We start from the raw sequence: 16,447 nt of genomic DNA, 5'->3' as shown, positions 1-16,447 counted from the left end.
CCTGCATCTTGCTGCTTCTGAGACAGGGGAAGAGTGGACCCCACATGTGGGGCACCTCTGGCTGAAATCATGTACAGGCACATGGCAAGCAATACCTGTCTGTGTCCAGGTTTGAGGATTGGTGACCATCAGCTAGTGAGCCAAAGAAAGGCTTGAACCAACCTGTGCCCCAAGAAGTATAGAAGCCACCCCTTGGCCGAGGGCAGGGGGCAACAGGAGACAGGAGAGAGAGTACAGAGGATTGTCCGAGGTCCTTTGAAGATCAAGACAGCAAGTCCAGCAGAGAAATCTTTGTGAGAATCCCATGAAAAGGGGAACTGTCAGATAAGCAGCCTCCCCCCCCCCCACAGAACCATCAGGGAAGATGGACCGGAGATAAGGGAAACATTTGCTCCCTCGGAGCATGTACGGAAGAGATTCACCCACTGGGCTCTGCTCTTCACAGGTTATAAAAATGAGCTCTTGCCGAGTTCAGTGAGATAAACCTCTGTGGGAAAGAGTTATCTTGGAGATAATTATGCCCCTGGGACTGAAATCCAAAGCATCTACAGGGTTAGGAGGGATTTAAAGCAAGCCCCTCCAGCTCGGAGCAGATCCAGCGTCTGTGGCATCTGTAAGCCCAGGCATTCCTCCAGTGCTCTGGGACGCCCAGTGTTGGCAGGCGCTCTCTCAGCCAAACAAAGATCCTTCCGGTGGAAGGTCTTGCTTGGCTTATTTTGAAGCCTGGCAGATAATAATTAATAGGCAGCGGCACCTCTTCCTTCCTGCCAATCGCTCAGGCCTTCGGCTCCACCTCTCGTTCCCAAAGCCTCACCCTAACCAAGCCGAAGCCCAGCGGACTCTGCAGCAGGGATGCGCCGCTGCCCCTCACCCACCCACCCAGGGCTTCCCGGCCCTTCCTCCGCTGTTCACGGTGTGTCCATATTTAGGGTTACAAGCTCCTTGGAGCAGGACGCTGCACAGCACCATCGTTTGTCCTTTCCAGACGCAGCTGAAATGAAAGCAGCTCACACACCTCATTTTGGGTGGGGGGCAGAGAGGGGACACGAGGGGCTTGAACCTTGCCTTGCTACCTCAGTCCCAATCTGGATCAGGCACTCCTGTTTCCACTATGTATTGCCAAGAACAGGGCTTTCTCTAGACTTTAGATACTCAAGGTTGAACACGGTGGTCCTGATCCCAGCTGCAGCCTCTCTGCTTTCTCTGGAGCAAAAGGGGGGTGGGGAGAGGGCAAGATGCATTTCGGAAGAGTGAGAGTTTAACCCAGCTCCCCCCAGCGAAGGCGCCATCCATCACACAGACTTCTAGGCATTCTCCCTGACAAGCTTCTGGTGCTTTGCCTGCAGGTTTAATCATGAAATGAACACTGGGGGGGGGGGGGGAAACAACAGGTATTTCAGGGACAACGGCAGGAGGCTCTTTGGGGCATTGTAAGGTGTTAAACTTCTAAAGAACTGTGGTGTGTCTTGGACCAGTGCCCTTCAAGGATGAAGTGAGAGAGCTGGAAGACTTTTAGGGAAGGAACAGACCCCGCAGGTGCATGCGCCAAAACTGTAAGGGGGCAGTAATTTGTTTAACAGCAACTGTTATAGGGTATGTACAGTCTGTGTGTCAGGCCAAGACGGCTTAATGGCTTCTCCAGATATGCCCCAAGCAGTGGCTAAAAGCCTGCTGGTCAGTGTAAAAGGGGTCTAGTGAGCATTGCGGGCTTCATTAACCATGTGACAAAACTCTTTCTAAATTCACCTGTGGTTAATTAGCCCTTAAGAGCACTGACAGAAATGATACACTTTTGCATCGGGAAGCAATGGCTTCAACAAAGCAGGGCGAGACAGTTTTAATGCTCAGAACAAGGATAAAAACGGTGGTCTTCAATCCAAGAGTCACCTACCAGCTAGTGGACATGTGGAGCTGAGCACGGAGACCACACTTTGGAGTGTCAGGAGCTCCACTAGGTGGCAAGATCTATGAACTAGTGGAATCTCCTGGATCTTATGAACTGTCAGAGTCACAGGAGGTCCCAGGCTGGGTTTCCCACCAGGATCTGATCTCTGAATGAGCTACGAAACTCACTAGGAGGTTTGAGACAAATTCGAGCCACTATGGAATGATGCATGGGACACGTTCATGGGATGTCCTTGGCTCCTTGCTGGATAGATAGATGTAAAGATGGTCAATTACAAGTTGTCATTTGTTCTATAGAAAGTATTGATTAATTGCATTTCTGACAAAGTGAGGTACAACAAAATAGAAGATTTGGGTGCTTTTTTAAGAAAAAAAAATTAAACGGCCTTTCAAATGCTAAAGGTCCATTAAAAACACTTTAAAAATTAAAAGCCTTTAGGAATAATGTTAGATTTGGGTGCACATCAGAAGCTCACTGGGGTGGGATGAAGCAGAGCCAACCTGACTCCAGTTGATGTGTTGCAGTGGAGGAAGTCCTGGAGATGTATCTAGCAATACAGTATTGGAGAGGGAGGATGCAAAAAAAAACCCCAACCCAGTAGGAATCAGGCATGTGCCATGCCTTTGTACAAGCGGGTAAATGCACACTGAACTGGTGTATTTGTTTCTTTCCGTGGTAACCCTGGAGCAGAGCAAAGGGATGTTGATCCCCTGCAGGGCTGAGCAGCCTGTCTGTAGGTCCCTTGGGTTAAACCCAGCGGCTGCGCATTATATGATTAGAAGCCCTCCTTTTCTCTCCTGGGGACTGAGGTGCAAAGAAGCAGAGGACGGAGCTCATGATGAGACACCCCTTCTGAAGGACTAGCTGAAGGGCAGAGGGCAGAAGAGCCAGCCATTGGAACTCCTCCCCACAGAGAGGCGGGGGGGGGGCAGTCTTGAGTAGCTGACCCTGAATCACATGGTCTGGGGAGAGGGGGGAACGAAGAGGTGGAGATGTTCCACACAATATGTAACTCTGGAAAGTGACTTCTTTACCTGAGGCTACCAACTTCACCAGTCCCTGCATCCCACACATCAGGAGACCATTAATGCCTGCTGACATTGGGGAGGGGGGGGGGGTCAGAGGTTGAACTCCAGCCTCCCAGCCACCCAGAGGGAAGGGGTCTCTTTGGTCACCCTCAGCACAACCTCTGACTCCGGCAGCGCTGGGAACGGCCAGATCCAGCTGCTCCTGATGTCAAGGATGAGAAGACAGTCTTTTCTTTCTTTTTCCTCTTTCAGGTCTTTTCGGGGGGGGGCTCTCAAGGGGAGTAGGGGCTGAAAAGCAACACAGGCTTCCTTTTCAGATGCTGTTTCTGCCAACGGTGAGGAGGCCTCACAAGCACCATGAGCTTGCTTGTCGTTTTCCATCGGCCACCGGGTTCCGGATCAATCAACTGACGGCAGGCTTCCAGCCACACGTGGCCAAGGACAAGAAAGTGGAAAGGAAATCCTCATCCACGTCTCTGTAATGAACGCGAAACTGGAAGAGACCGGAAGATTAAAAGAATCTTCAGCCTGCCTCTCCTCCTCCTCCTCCTCCTCCCCCCATATGACAACATGGGCCCCAAGCAGAAGATAAGATGCAGTTAACTTTATCTTCAAAGATCCCCCACTCCGGCTTTCAGCCCACCCCTCAAAAAAAGCAGGTCTTTAACCTCCTGGTCCCTGCCTCATTCCTCTCCTGCATAAATCTTTTCCTTATCGCATCTTGCAAAGAGAAGGAGAAATCGGCCAGGGAGCAAGGAGGAGAGAGAGAAAGGCAGCCGGCTGTCCTAAGCCAAAGAAAATTTCTGGTTTGCATTAAAGGGGAAGGATAAAAGTGTGCAGGGGGCCCCATGGAGAGCATAAATTACATCAGATGGGCCACGGGAGGAGATTTATAGGCCGTAGTTTCCAGCTCTCGGGGAAAACAACAATAGCACAAAAATTCCGTCCACCCCACAAGGCCAAGACAAGCTCACCAGCCTGCCTCTTGGCAGGGGCTTGGTTCCCAGATCTCAGCTGCCTCAGCGCTGCTTGGGATGAGACGTGGGCAGAGAGCGCCACAGAGTGGCTGCCTGCCTGGCACCCTTCTCTTCTCCCGCTGGCCACTGGTGATGCAAGCAAGGCCCAGGGCTGCAGAAGAAAGGAAAGAGCTGGCAGCTGAGGGTGTTGAGCAGTGGGGTAGCCTGGGAGCTGGGGTGGGGGCGTTCTAAGACAGTCGGGTGGTCCTCAGCCCCTTCGGGTTAGTCTTTCTGATCTCATGGCCTCCAAGAGCCTTTTGTCATCCAGTGAGTTTCAATCCGTGGAGAAGCTATCATCAGTAGCAACATTTGGTGGCTTAGCAGCAAAACAGAGCTGCTTCGTGTGGGCCGGTCGGCATTAAAGAGGAGTAACTACCCAGGGAAATGATTCAAAAGAGGAGGAAACATTTCCAGGGCTGGCCTCGATGTGTAGGTTTCGTAGTAGCCATTGTGGAGCCCTGTGTGTGGTTGTGGCCATCTCTAAGAAAGCAGAGGAACGGCATCTCTGGCTCTCAAGAGGGAGGGAGGGAGGCCTGTCTGAGTGGAGCAATGTAGGCATCAGTGTTATTTAGGGAAGACGAGGGGGGAGCCTCCCTGGGTGCCCACTTGCCTTTCCCTGCCATTCCCACAAGCATTGGTTCAGGTTGCCCATCACACACGTTGGTGCTTTAATGTCCAGTACTGACTGTGATGCCCAAGAAGGATCAAGGTTTCCTCACTCGGGGCTGCCTCAGACCTGGCCCCCTGTATGGAACGGTGCCAGGCAATGGGCAGGACAGGATTCTGTCCATTGGACCCAATGCCTCGTGTGGGGCTGCCCTGAGCAGGAGAAGAGCCGGGTCACCCTCCCCGGACACTTCAAGGCGCCCCACGCAGAGTCGCTCCCAGGAGTATTTTCTCCTCCTGCCTCCCTGCGGAGCGATTTTTCCCTCCAAGGGATAGGGAGGAAGGGGTGAGATCCAGGGACCATCCTCCTATTCCCAGCTGGACGAACCGTCATGGCAGGCCTTCCAAATACAGGCCTCTGGGAGCTAGGAGCTTTTGCTGCTAAGCCTGTGTTATAGGAGACTTAAGCACTGTTTATTTTTCCCTCTGACTCAAAAAAGGAAAAATAGAAAAGAAAAAAGAAAACTAATAAAGGAGAAAATGAAAAAATAATTTTAAGGAATTTGCTTGCGTCTGCCGAGTTTCCTTTGTCCGCTCAGTGAGGAAGGAGGGAGGGGGTGTTGCTGTGTCAGCTTCAGGTCACCACCGCTTTCTCTCCCCAAGAGAGCCCAGCTCACCCCCTCCTCCCACCCCAGCATCCCAGCCCCTCTTGTGCAGGCTCTTTCCTCCTGAAGAGGTTCTCGGGTACCCCCCCCCCCACTCTCCTGGCCCTTTTGGGCACAGCTCAGCCATGAGAGATTGTTCTGCACATTCATTCCTCTGGAAAACTTGAGGTGGGGGGGGGGATAAGAGAAGTGAGATAAACCTCAAGCGCCCAGCAGGCTTGGCTTAACACCTTCTGCCCCCCTCCCTTTGCCTCCATGTATAGGGTTTTAGGCATGCAAATCCTGGCTCCTCTTGTCCGCACAACGAATGAAGAACTGTGACATAGTTCCTTTTGCCAGCAAGGTGGGGGTGGGAACGGGGACATGGTGGTGAAGAATTTCCTGCCATTCTCCGTAGGGTTCTTCCATTGGCAACAATGATGATGACGCTTTGCACAAAACTGCAAACTTTCACAGAAATTGTATACAAATGTGAAAGGCCAGGTTTGTTCACAGAGCACCTTGTTGAGTAAGAGACTTTGCTCCTGCGTAGGAACCGAGGTTGTTCCCTCAACCTGGCCAGCTTCCAAAAGAAACATATCTGAGGAGGATGAACTTCCTAGCCATGACACATGATGGGAGGGGGGTTCCCTCCCAGTGACCGGGGGGGGGGATGTCTTACCGCCTTCCTGTCTTTCTTCTGGGGTCTCCATGGCACCAACCAGTTGACCTTGACTAGAACAGAAGGCTAGATGCAAGGGGCCTTTGGCCAACCCAAATTCGGGGCCTTTCTTGTGCCCTCGTTAGGCTCCTCCCAGGAAGACGACTTGGCAAGGGAACAGCCAAGGGGTGTGGTGGTTGTGAGCCACCACGTGTGCAGTTGGAACACGAAGCTTGGAAGGACTGGAGGGGGAAAAAACCAACCTCTGCTCAGCCTGGGTGGTCTCATGGATATCATTATCACAGAGGAGAAGGAGGAGGCGGGGGGGTGGGAGGAAACAGTGTGAGGATGTTCTTTCGAGTGGTTGTTGTTGTTGTACAGACATTTGGATACAACAAGAGGAAAACCTTCCATCTGGAATAATAAGAATGCTTGAGATTCCAGCCAAGGAACACTCTACCGGGCGTCTAACTGCACAGGGATGCCTTGAAATATTATTTCAGGACTGACACTAAGAGAAGCTCCGGATTTCAGGGCTGGAGGCAGGACAGGGGCTTGGCAGCTTGGCATCCATAGTGCCCAGGTGGAGGCGCCTGTTAAATGAGTGGGGAGGGGTGCTCTTGTAGGCCATCCTAGAAGCCACCTAGGCAGCCCCCACCCCCAGGCCTCCACCTTTTGGCCTGGAGACCAGCAATTGGCCACCCCACCAGAGATCTTCTCCCAGATGGGCCAGGTAGGGCTGGTGGGAGATGATCCAGGACCCTAGCCACAGTGGGCTTATAGGCCTCATTTTAGTTAGCCTTGGGCCTGCTGGACTGGACAACGGCTTGCACCTTAGATGTTTCTTTCTCTTTTCTCTCCCTTTCTGTCCAGGGCCATAACAGCCTGTTTTGTCAGCTCATCCATGGGAACCTCCGGTTGGTGCCTGGATGTGTGTGTCTGTTTACATGCAGAAACATACACACACACGCACATGATGCAGCAACCCTAAAAACAGAACTGCTAAAGAGTTAGAGCAAAAGACAATAGCAAGGATACCGCAGTTCTAGAACTGAGAGGATTCAATGACAAGCATCTTCCTCAGGTGTTCTCCATAGTTTGTGAGCAGACCAGGGTGAGGCTCGGTGGTGTTAAAGGGCGGTGGTTATGTAGCCACACATTTTCTTCTGTTTCCAGTCTTCTCAGATCAAATGGCATTTCTACAGCAGTGACTGACATATCGGCAGCCATATCCAGAACGGACATGTTTTGCCACTGGTTTCTCCTCTTCTTTTTTTTTTGATTATGAAAATGGCAGGTATGTGGCTCTTCAAAGGCACATCCCCCATGGGCACCTTTGCCCATGTCGTGGGCATGACCTTCAGCGACATAAACCACCCTGCATGGAGGGAGGTGCAGTTCTCTTTTGTATGGTGACCATCCTGTCACTTGAGTGCCCCCAAAGGAAACGTGTCTCCTGGAAATCAACAGGGAGGATGCAGCAGTTGGTTTCCCAAGGACACGCTCTGTGGTTTCTGTCTGACAGTTATAGGAAGTCCTGATCCCTGGGAATCTATGCAGGTTTGGAGGCTGGGAGAAAAGGACATTTGCTGATTGCTTTAGTAGGGAGGTTGAAGCTGCCTCACATGGGCCGTATTGCCCAATAAGGGCAAGTGAGAACAGGTTGGGTTGATAGTTGTCACAAGCAGAAGGAGCTGGTCCTCATGGTCCAATTTGCATTTTGCTTGTGTTTCAATGTTTTGCTTAAGCAGTTTCACACTTCTGTTTTATTTTTGGTTTAATGAGTTAACTGCAGCCTTTTGGGAACTGGTCTGAATGGCTGTTCGATGCGTCTGGCATTATCTGTCCAAATAGATGCCGAGGGGGTGTTTGTGCTCCTATACAGAAAGTGGGCACATAGAAGCCCCATTTGTCACTGGCCACTAGCACAGGCCTGCTGGCCCAAGGGAATGTCCTCTTGGTAATGGCCGCCAGACGCCCTGCTTCCTCTACCTCCACTGGCCAATCCAGCTGGCCGCATCCTGTTTTCACTTCAGTCCAACATGCTGCTGTTGTTTATAGGCTGCCTAGTTCTTGTGCAAACAGGAGACAGCGGAAGTTTGAAGCCATTTCTTTTTAAACACGAAGTTTGGATGTGGAGTTGACACAGTCAGCTTTGGAATTCCGCCTTGTTTATGTTATGTGCTGTTGCTTCCTCTCTGCCCCCACCCCAGGTGCCTCCTCCCACAGCTGACATCTTGTGCTGGGATGCATGAAACCCTCCAGTTGACTTTTTGCCTGAAACTCTTTATGAATGGAAGAAGGATCAAGCTATTCTTTGAGAGTGAGCGCCAAGGGGTCAGATCTGGAGGCCAGGTGTAGAGCAGATGGATGGATGCTCCCTCCCAGTCTCAGATCTCCCAAGCAACAAGGGGCAACATTCTGCACACAGTACAGTCATTTGTGAAACTCACACGTGTTTGGCCATCAAAGCAAAAGAGGTTGATGAGGATGACTTTGCAACTTTGTTGAAGTTTAGCTGCAGTTTTCAATCCATTAAGGATTTCTCAACTCCCTTAAGTTGGCCAGTTTTCATTCTCTACAATAAATTATTTTTATGAGACCCTAAACATTGGCTGTTATCCCAAATTTGAAACCCATTTCCTGTACAATCATTGCAGGAAGGAGAGTGTTCTGTATGTGGGCACAGAAGGACGTCTGTGGAAACAGTCATGAATCGAGAGCCAGCCCGGCAACCATCAGGTTTCCAGGCACGCATAACACAAGGCTTGGGGCACATATCACCTGGGCAGCTTCTCACTCTCCTGCAAATGTTTTAAAAGATGTGATAAGAGGAACTGAAAGCAAAAAGGTGAGCAAAAAGGGTGTGGGGGATCCAGATGAAGTATTTGCAGACAACTGGATTCGGTTGAATGGGAATCTCAGTTCCTGTGTCTCACAAATTGGCCCAGTACACAAGATGGGGGTGGGTGTATCTCAAGTCAGCAACATTTCCGTAAGGAAGCAAGTAAAGCATTTTCTGCTGTGCACTTTGATGGCAAGGTAGAAAATGCAAACACCATGTGTTGGTTGGCAACTTTGCACCCTGAAGGACACAGTCCAGCCACCACCCCATCACTAGGCTCCTATTAGTTTGTAATCATGAGCAACTCATGAGAGAAGCCCAGACAGGTACCAGCTGCCTCATAACTGGAAGGCTGCTCAAGGCGCAGCCTCAAAGGGGAGGAGAATTCGCAGCAGCCATCAAGGAAACTGTGGACCTTTCCTGAACGTTTAGGATCAAAGCAACTTGCCTGAGAGATGGCAACTGTTTCCCCACCTTGGAATGCTGTGAAAGGCATCTTTGTGTTCTTGTTTCCTAATCATGTGTCGTGGTGGTGGGAGGGTCAGAAAAAGAGAGAGAGAGAGAAGACACACACACACACACACACACACACACACACACACACACACACACACACACACACACACACACACACACACACACACACACACACACACACACACAAAAGAGAGAGAGAGAGAGAGAGAGAGAGAGAGATCTGTGGCATATGATGGTCCGTTGTGAAGAAGAAGCGCTGGCTGAGGAAAGCAGCTGAATTCTGTTCCATGCAGAGCTCGTGCTAGAACATGCTGGCCAAAGTGGACCTGGATGACCTCCAAAGAGGAGCCAGGATTTACTGGGTTTTTTTCTTGAACCAAACCGTCTCCCAGCAGCTGGTGTCATACATGCAGAGAGCCACTGACAATACGCCGCATGCGCTGCACCCATGGGCGAGACAGGCAGGGAGCACCTCTGCACTTGTCCTCCACCTAGTGGGCTACCTTGAGCTGGCAGAGATACCTCCATGCCCAGGGTCCAGAGGCCAAGACCTCATGCCCACTTTGAACCTCTGAAAATGCAAACTAGAAGACTTGGCAGAGTTTGGGGGAAAAAACAACAACAGCAACTCCATCTGATGGTCCTCTAGAGCAAATGGAGAAGGGATGTGCATGTGCCCACACTAAGAGCACTGTCCCTAGCATGTTCTCCTAGTGAGTCCCCAACAACGGCATCCTTTCAGACCATATGGGAGGGGCCCTCTCCCCTCCCCTCCCCCCCCACTGCAAAACTTCCTTCCTTTGGTTTGGCTTCTTGGAAGCGGCTGCTCCCCCTCCTCTCCTTCTGTCAGCAGCTGCCCCAGGCGAGAAGAAAGCAAACCTTCCTCATCCAGGAGCAGATCCCTGGCAGAGCCCTCACATCTGGCTCAGCAGGGAAGGGAAGGGAAGGGAAGGGGGGAGGCCAGTGGGAAGGGGTGGGGGAGGGAAGGAGCCCTCTCCTTCCCCGCCAAATTCTTCTGGACCAGGAATCTGGGGTGGTGGAGGAAGGTGAAATTGTGTTCTTTGCAAGGGACTCAAACAAATGTGAGCCTTTCATCCCAGGAACAAACATTACCCAAGAGAGGGGAGGTTGGAGGCACCAAGACAAGGAAGAAACAACAAGAACAACAACATCAACAACAACAACAACATCAACACGTGTCCGGCCTGATAGAAGAAGCAAGCCACCCAACGCTACGGCAGTCTTGCCAAAGCCTGCAAACTCAGGATCTGTTCCTCTGGTCCTTTTTTTTTAATCATAAGAGCTAATGAAGAACTGTGAAGGCCTTGGGAGCCAGTGCGTTTTGTGAATTCATGGTTAATCCTTGTAGAGTCACTCCCCGCCTGGGGTTTTCAGCTGTTACTCTGCTTTTTGTTGCCTTTTTCTTTTTTACCCAATGGGTACACTCTGAGGTTTTGCACACTGAGGGCCCAGCTTGAACCCAGGCACAGGGCCAGCACAAGGAAAGCAAGGATGCAGGGGGAGTCCTTTCCCCCTTTTTCTCTTCCCTTCCTTCAGAGGTGAAGCAAAAGCAGAATAGGTGGACAAAGAGTGGATTTCTGAAGGTAAAATTTGAAAGCTTTAGTTTAGGCAATTTACTTTTGCTAGATAATGATCAGACATGATCTAGACGGGTGGGCAAGCTATTCAGCTGGGAGTATGAATTAATTTAAATAGTATTTAATTCATTTGGTGGTGACTTGGGTGTAATGACAAATAAAGGCAATTAACCAAAACTTAATTAATGAGAAGCAAATCTAATGGTGACAGATGGATTAGGATGGGAAATTAATTGACTTGCCTTCTGTGAAATGGGTGAAGCAGCAATATGTGCATGAGAAAACTGAGGGGTGGACGGCATGGCTCAGTATTTGAGCCCAGAACATGTGCCCCAAATGAAAGAACTAGAAGCTTTTCAAAAACTTTATAAAGACTTATATACAAGTAAGAAAAAGGGACGTGGTGGCGCTGTGGGCTAAACCGCAGAAGCCTGTGCTGCAGGGTCAGAAGACCAAGCAGTCGTAAGATCGAATCCACGCGACGGAGTGAGCGCCCGTTGCTTGTCCCAGCTCCCGCCAACCTAGCGGTTCGAAAGCATGCAAATGTGAGTAGATAAATAGGTACCATCTCGGTGGGAAGGTAAACAGCGTTCCGTGTCTAAATCACACTGGCCATGTGACCACGGAAAGATTGTCTTCGGACAAACGCTGGCTCCATGGCTTGAAGAGCGGGATGAGCGCCGCCCCCTAGAGTCAGACACGACTGGACAAAAATTGTCAAGGGGAACCTTTACCTTTACCTTTACAAGTAAGAAATCTTCCGTAGGAAAGATTGAAGAATATATGAACAAGAACTTTAAGGAAGTATTAACAGATGAGGGTAGAGAAATAATGGAGAGAACAATTACTGAGGAAGAGATAGAGATTATTATAAACAAGTGAAAGGTTGGGAAGACAGCGGGCACAGACGGATCAGGCCTCACCCTGGCTCTAGGTACACTTGGCCCTAGTCATGGGTGTATAGGGCGGAGGGGGGCAAAGGAGGGTGCTTGCTCTGCCCCCCCCTCTGGTCCTCAATCTGGTGCTTCTTTAAAGGTGCACAGATGAAAAGCGCCATCAGTCCTGCCCCTCTCGGCGTTATAAATAGACGTTGCCCCTGCCCTCCCAGAGAGATCTGTCTGTGGAGGCCCAGGTTCCCCGCAGGGCTAGAGGGAAAGACAGGGGTTCTGGAGAGAGCAGCCAGGGGGCAGTTGCAGTGAAATGGGTCCCAGAGGGCTGGGAAGCGCCCCCCCCCCCCCCGCTGAGCGACACATTCCAGTCCTCGCAGGCAACGACCTGGATGTGGAAACCAGCGTCTTGTGTTGCTCCTTGCAGGGGTCAGGGCACAAACGACGGACATGGCTAGAAGAGTTGCGGTGGCGGGAAAACCACCGGAGAGCGCCCATCTGTGCTGGTGAGTAGGATTTGGTCCCTCCTCGGGTCAAAGCTGCTTCATGGCTGCTCAGGAAACAAAGCGGTGGGTTTTGAGAAACCAGCCTCTTTGAGAGAGTTTTGAAGAACGTAAAGATGGATCCGCTCCCCACTCTCACCCTTCCGTCTTCCTCCCTCTGAGGAACCGTGACTTTGCCATTCCCCAGACAGCCCACAGAGGGGCAGCAGAAGGCAAGGAATGCTGCTCGTTCAGTGGTCTCTGCTCAGAGGGCTCCACCAAGCAGGAAACGTTGTCCTTCCTTCCGCTTAGCTCTTCTGCCAGTTTGACAGCTTTGCACAGCTAAAGAGGAGGGGGCTTCTCCTCCCCACCTTTTTTGCTCGTTCCACTCTGCGCTTCCCACTCCTTTGTTTTGGCAAAGTGGATTTATATTTGGCTGTGTAAGCAGAGACAGGACGGCCTTTGGATGGTGCCAAATGGAGGGAGAGGTGAGGAGGAGGCCCCGCTCCTTTGGGTTCCCCCCCCCCGGGATTTGCTTCCATAAAGGAGGGAGATCCTGTGTTTCATGGTGTGTGCAAGGAATCCTTTCCTTTCAGCAGAGAGAGAGAGCTGCAGGAACTGGGCCTGTCAAGAAAAAGAGATTGATTTTTCAAGACATACTGTAAATGTGTCCATCAATAGGCCAAAAGAGGCCTTAGGCAACTTTCTCATTTTTTTAATGATTTTTATTGACAGTCCTTAAGGACAGCAAGAGAAAACAATACAGCCTATGTACAAAATCTATGACCTAATACATTACCATCATCACATCCACATATGTTCTAATGACCCTTTTAGTCCACAATTTCTCCTGCACATATTTGGTATCTCCTTCTTGATTTTATGAAAGTTTGTAGAGCATGAGCCAACTCTGATCTCCAGTTGCTGCCACTGTCCAGTTTGCTTTTGTTAATTAAATATTTTTAATTAATACAACATAAACCTACTGCCGCACAAAGAACTATAAAAAACAATAAGATGCAATTTCACAAGTGCCCCCATCACCTTCAGGACTAGCATTAAACTTCATTCAATCTATCTTCTCTCCAAAATTTAGGCAGATAATCCACCACTGTCCAGTTTGCACGTGTTACAAAGTCAGAGGCAGGAGTGTGTGAATACTGTCCAATGTGATTTGTACCCAAATGTTTGCCTTACAAATCAGGACCAACTCAAACAGAACTGATCTGGAGGTGGAAATGTTTACGCATTCTGTTCTGAGTACTGGAAATCTGATTGAAATGACAAATGCTTCAAATTCTAGAACTGACTCTCTACAAAACACAGGATGACAGGTTTTCTTCCACTGAGGCCAAAATATAGTATCTGGGAAAGGCAGGGGAGGGATGAGCAAGGAGGAATCCCACCGCCCCTCCCTCTGGGGGTCCCCCTTGGCCCAACGTGCAAGAAGAGCCAGATGGCTAATGGTCCAATTGTCTTGAGGTTTGGCTGCCAGAGGGAATCTTTCCCCAGCCACTTCAGGTGGTGCAGGATGACATTCCTCTGCTTCCTTCAGGTCAGGTTAGGAATAGGGAGAAATAGGGTTACCCAGGCGCACTCTGACCCCAGAGAGAGAAGAACGAATTCCTGCAGAGCCATTTTGCAAAGACTTAAAAGTGCTGAGTTGTTCATAAAGTCTGAACACTATCTAGAATTGCAAAGAGAGAAAATGTAACTATAGTATAAATGTTTTCGAATTGTTCTTCTATGTCTAGGACAGACCCTTCTTTCCCCAAAGAGAAAAGAAAACTGGAAGTGATTTTCCCTTCAGAAATAAGGTCCCTCACAATCTAGAATAGCTGGGGGTCGGGGAGAGAGGGAGGGGAACAACTCCCTCTGCTTCTTACAGGCTCCCACCCCAAGTGAAGAATACAGTCTCAGCCCAGATGGATGAGAAGAGCAGGTAGATCCGTAGACTTCTTTACTGACCATATCAAAGTAAGAGACATTTTGTTAAAATTCATCATACAGATAAATAAACAAAACGAAGAGACAACACCTGAGGTCCCCTGTACAAAGTAGGCCAATGTTTCCCACATCATTCTAGACAAAAGAAACTAGACCTTCTCTCCAAGCAGAAGCACCTGCTCACAAGGCATTTGAGGTTTCCCCTCAAAGAGGCAGATCTGCCACCCACTACAAGGTATGGCACATAACTCTGCCCCTCCCTTATACTGGTGTGCAGCTCAAAGTTTTCCCTCGGAAACTCATTCCGCAATCAGACTTTTCCCCTCAAAAAGCTCAGCATACCAGAGAAGAACAGAATTTCCTACATTAGGAACTTGGGTAACAAAACACCAGTAGAATCAATGAACAGCAGCTGTAATTCAAAGATGGCTGTGGAGCCCCCCCCCCCCCAAACACAGAAACCTGCTATCAAGCTTTGGCTGTTACTTCCTTTGAGTGATCCTTTCTATTTTTTTTAATAGGAGTGACAAAATATCTCCCTCCTCCATTATAAAAATAAAGTTTTAACTGCTGGAGTTGCAGCATTTTGTACTCTGGTTCCCTTCACAGAGAAAAGGAGGCAGGCCTCAAGGCGCCCCTCCACCTTAAGCCAACTCTTCCTTGCTTTTCTAGGTATGTTTCAGCCCTTTTAGGAGGGGGTTTACCAGCTGCCACTCCACCCCCCCAGCCATGAGTCTCCCTACTGTAGCGGAGATTTGAAGCGGGGCCCCAGCAGCTCTCCTCGTAAGGCCCTTGGCCCTCACCCGCTGAAAGGCTCTCCGGGGGGCACAGGTTCCAAGCGCGGGCCAGCACAGGGGCTCGTCTGGAGACTCATCCCGGCTGGGGACAGGGAGCCTCGGCGAGCGTAGGCGGGCGGCCAGGTAGGCGGGGGGGGGGGGCGAAAACCTGGGTGGCACCCGCTTCTGACAGGAGGAGCCCCAGCGGGGGAAAGGCCTCGCGAGCAAGCCTACCTCAGCAGGGGATCTCAGGACGGCCTCTCGGGCCTGGGCGCGGCCCCTTCCGCGGGACCTCCCCGGACCGGTCTGGGATCACTTCTGGCGAGGCTCGCTCGAGGAACGGGATGGACGCTCACCGAGGGAAGGGCGGGAGGAGGCTCGGCCGGGCCGGAGATGAGCCGCCTGGCGTCTACGCCCACTGTCGCCCCCGCCGCCGACCACCACCATCACTACCACCCCGGCCCCTCCCGGACGGTCGCCACAGAGCAGCGCCCAGGGGCTGAGGGCAGGGGCGGGAGGCGCCGCGGCCGGGCACGGAGGCCACAGTTGCCCGCTCGCCCGCCGGAGCTGTCCTTCAGCACCACGGCGCCCGCCGGCCCCTGGAGCGCCCGCAGGCGCGACCTCCGGAGCCCGAAGGGAGCCGCGGGCCAGTGGCGGTGGCGGCCAGAGAAGCCGGGAGTCCGGCTACCGCTCTGGCGTTTGCGCTGCGGAAGGAGGAAGGCTTTCCGGGGCCGCCGGCTCCGGGCTCCGGGCTCGGCGAGAGGAAGGGCGGCAGGCGGGCGGGCGGGCGGGGAGGAGCGCGCACGCCCCGCCCGCTCCGGCTCCCCTCCTCCCGGCCGCTCTCCCTCCCTCCCTCCCTCCCTCCCCGCCGCGCTCCGCGTCTCCTCAAGGTGTTCTCTGCGCCGCGGAAGATGGCGACGGCGTGAGGCGGCGCGGGGCAGAAGGCCTGCGAGGGGCGGCCAGGCGCCGGGATGCTGCGGATGCGGCCGCGCCTGAGCGGCCGGGACGGGGCCCACCTGCTGGAGCTGGCGAGGCCAGGCCTTTGAGGAGGCAGGCAGGCAGGCAGGCAGGCAGGCACTAGCAAGCAACGAGGGCGAACCCGAGAGAACGCTAACGAGGCAGGCAGGCCGGCCGGCCCGCGGGGCTGAGGATGCGGGCGGCCGGGCGGTGACGGACGGAGCGAAGCCGCTGCAGCCGTCCGCCGGAGCCGGCGGCTGGTGATGTTGCCGGCGCTGCGCCGCCCCGCGGCCTCGCCTCGCCCGGACCGGCCATGGTGAGGGGCAGCGCGGCAGCGGCGGGAGCGCGGCGCCATGCCTGGGCCGGTGGGAGCCCTTAGCAGCCCCGCGGCCGCAGGAGGAGGAGGAGGAGGAGGAGGAGGAGGAGGAAAAAGAGGAAGAGGAGGAGACGGCGGAGGAGGAGGAGGCTGGGGGCAACCGCACCGGGGTCGCCGACACCGGAGGAAGAGGAGGAGGACGGCGACGACGGCGACCAAGAGGAGGACGCGGACAGGGCCCAGGCGGTTCCTCGCCGCCAGCCGCCGCCGGGAGAGCGATGCTGCCGGCACTCATCGCCGA

General features: G+C 52.4%; 1 protein-coding gene across 1 annotated transcript; it reads right to left on the bottom strand.

The window, feature by feature from the left end:
• Nucleotides 1-11,131: 11,131 nt before the first annotated feature.
• Nucleotides 11,132-16,441, bottom strand: LOC140702262 (uncharacterized). The gene is made up of 3 exons (XM_078380651.1): nucleotides 15,108-16,441; nucleotides 12,522-12,774; nucleotides 11,132-12,218 (listed from the first exon to the last, which is right to left on the bottom strand). Exon 1 carries the CDS (start codon nucleotides 16,439-16,441, stop codon nucleotides 15,323-15,325), a length of 1,119 nt encoding a protein of 372 aa, XP_078236777.1. The 3' UTR covers nucleotides 11,132-12,218; nucleotides 12,522-12,774; nucleotides 15,108-15,322.
• Between the last annotated feature and the right edge of the window lie 6 nt (nucleotides 16,442-16,447).

This window comes from Pogona vitticeps, chromosome 11 (assembly GCF_051106095.1).
Source record: "Pogona vitticeps strain Pit_001003342236 chromosome 11, PviZW2.1, whole genome shotgun sequence".
NCBI lineage: Eukaryota > Metazoa > Chordata > Lepidosauria > Squamata > Agamidae > Pogona > Pogona vitticeps.
Note: the sequence above shows the minus strand (reverse complement) of the source record. Positions and strands in the feature narration are given on the sequence as shown.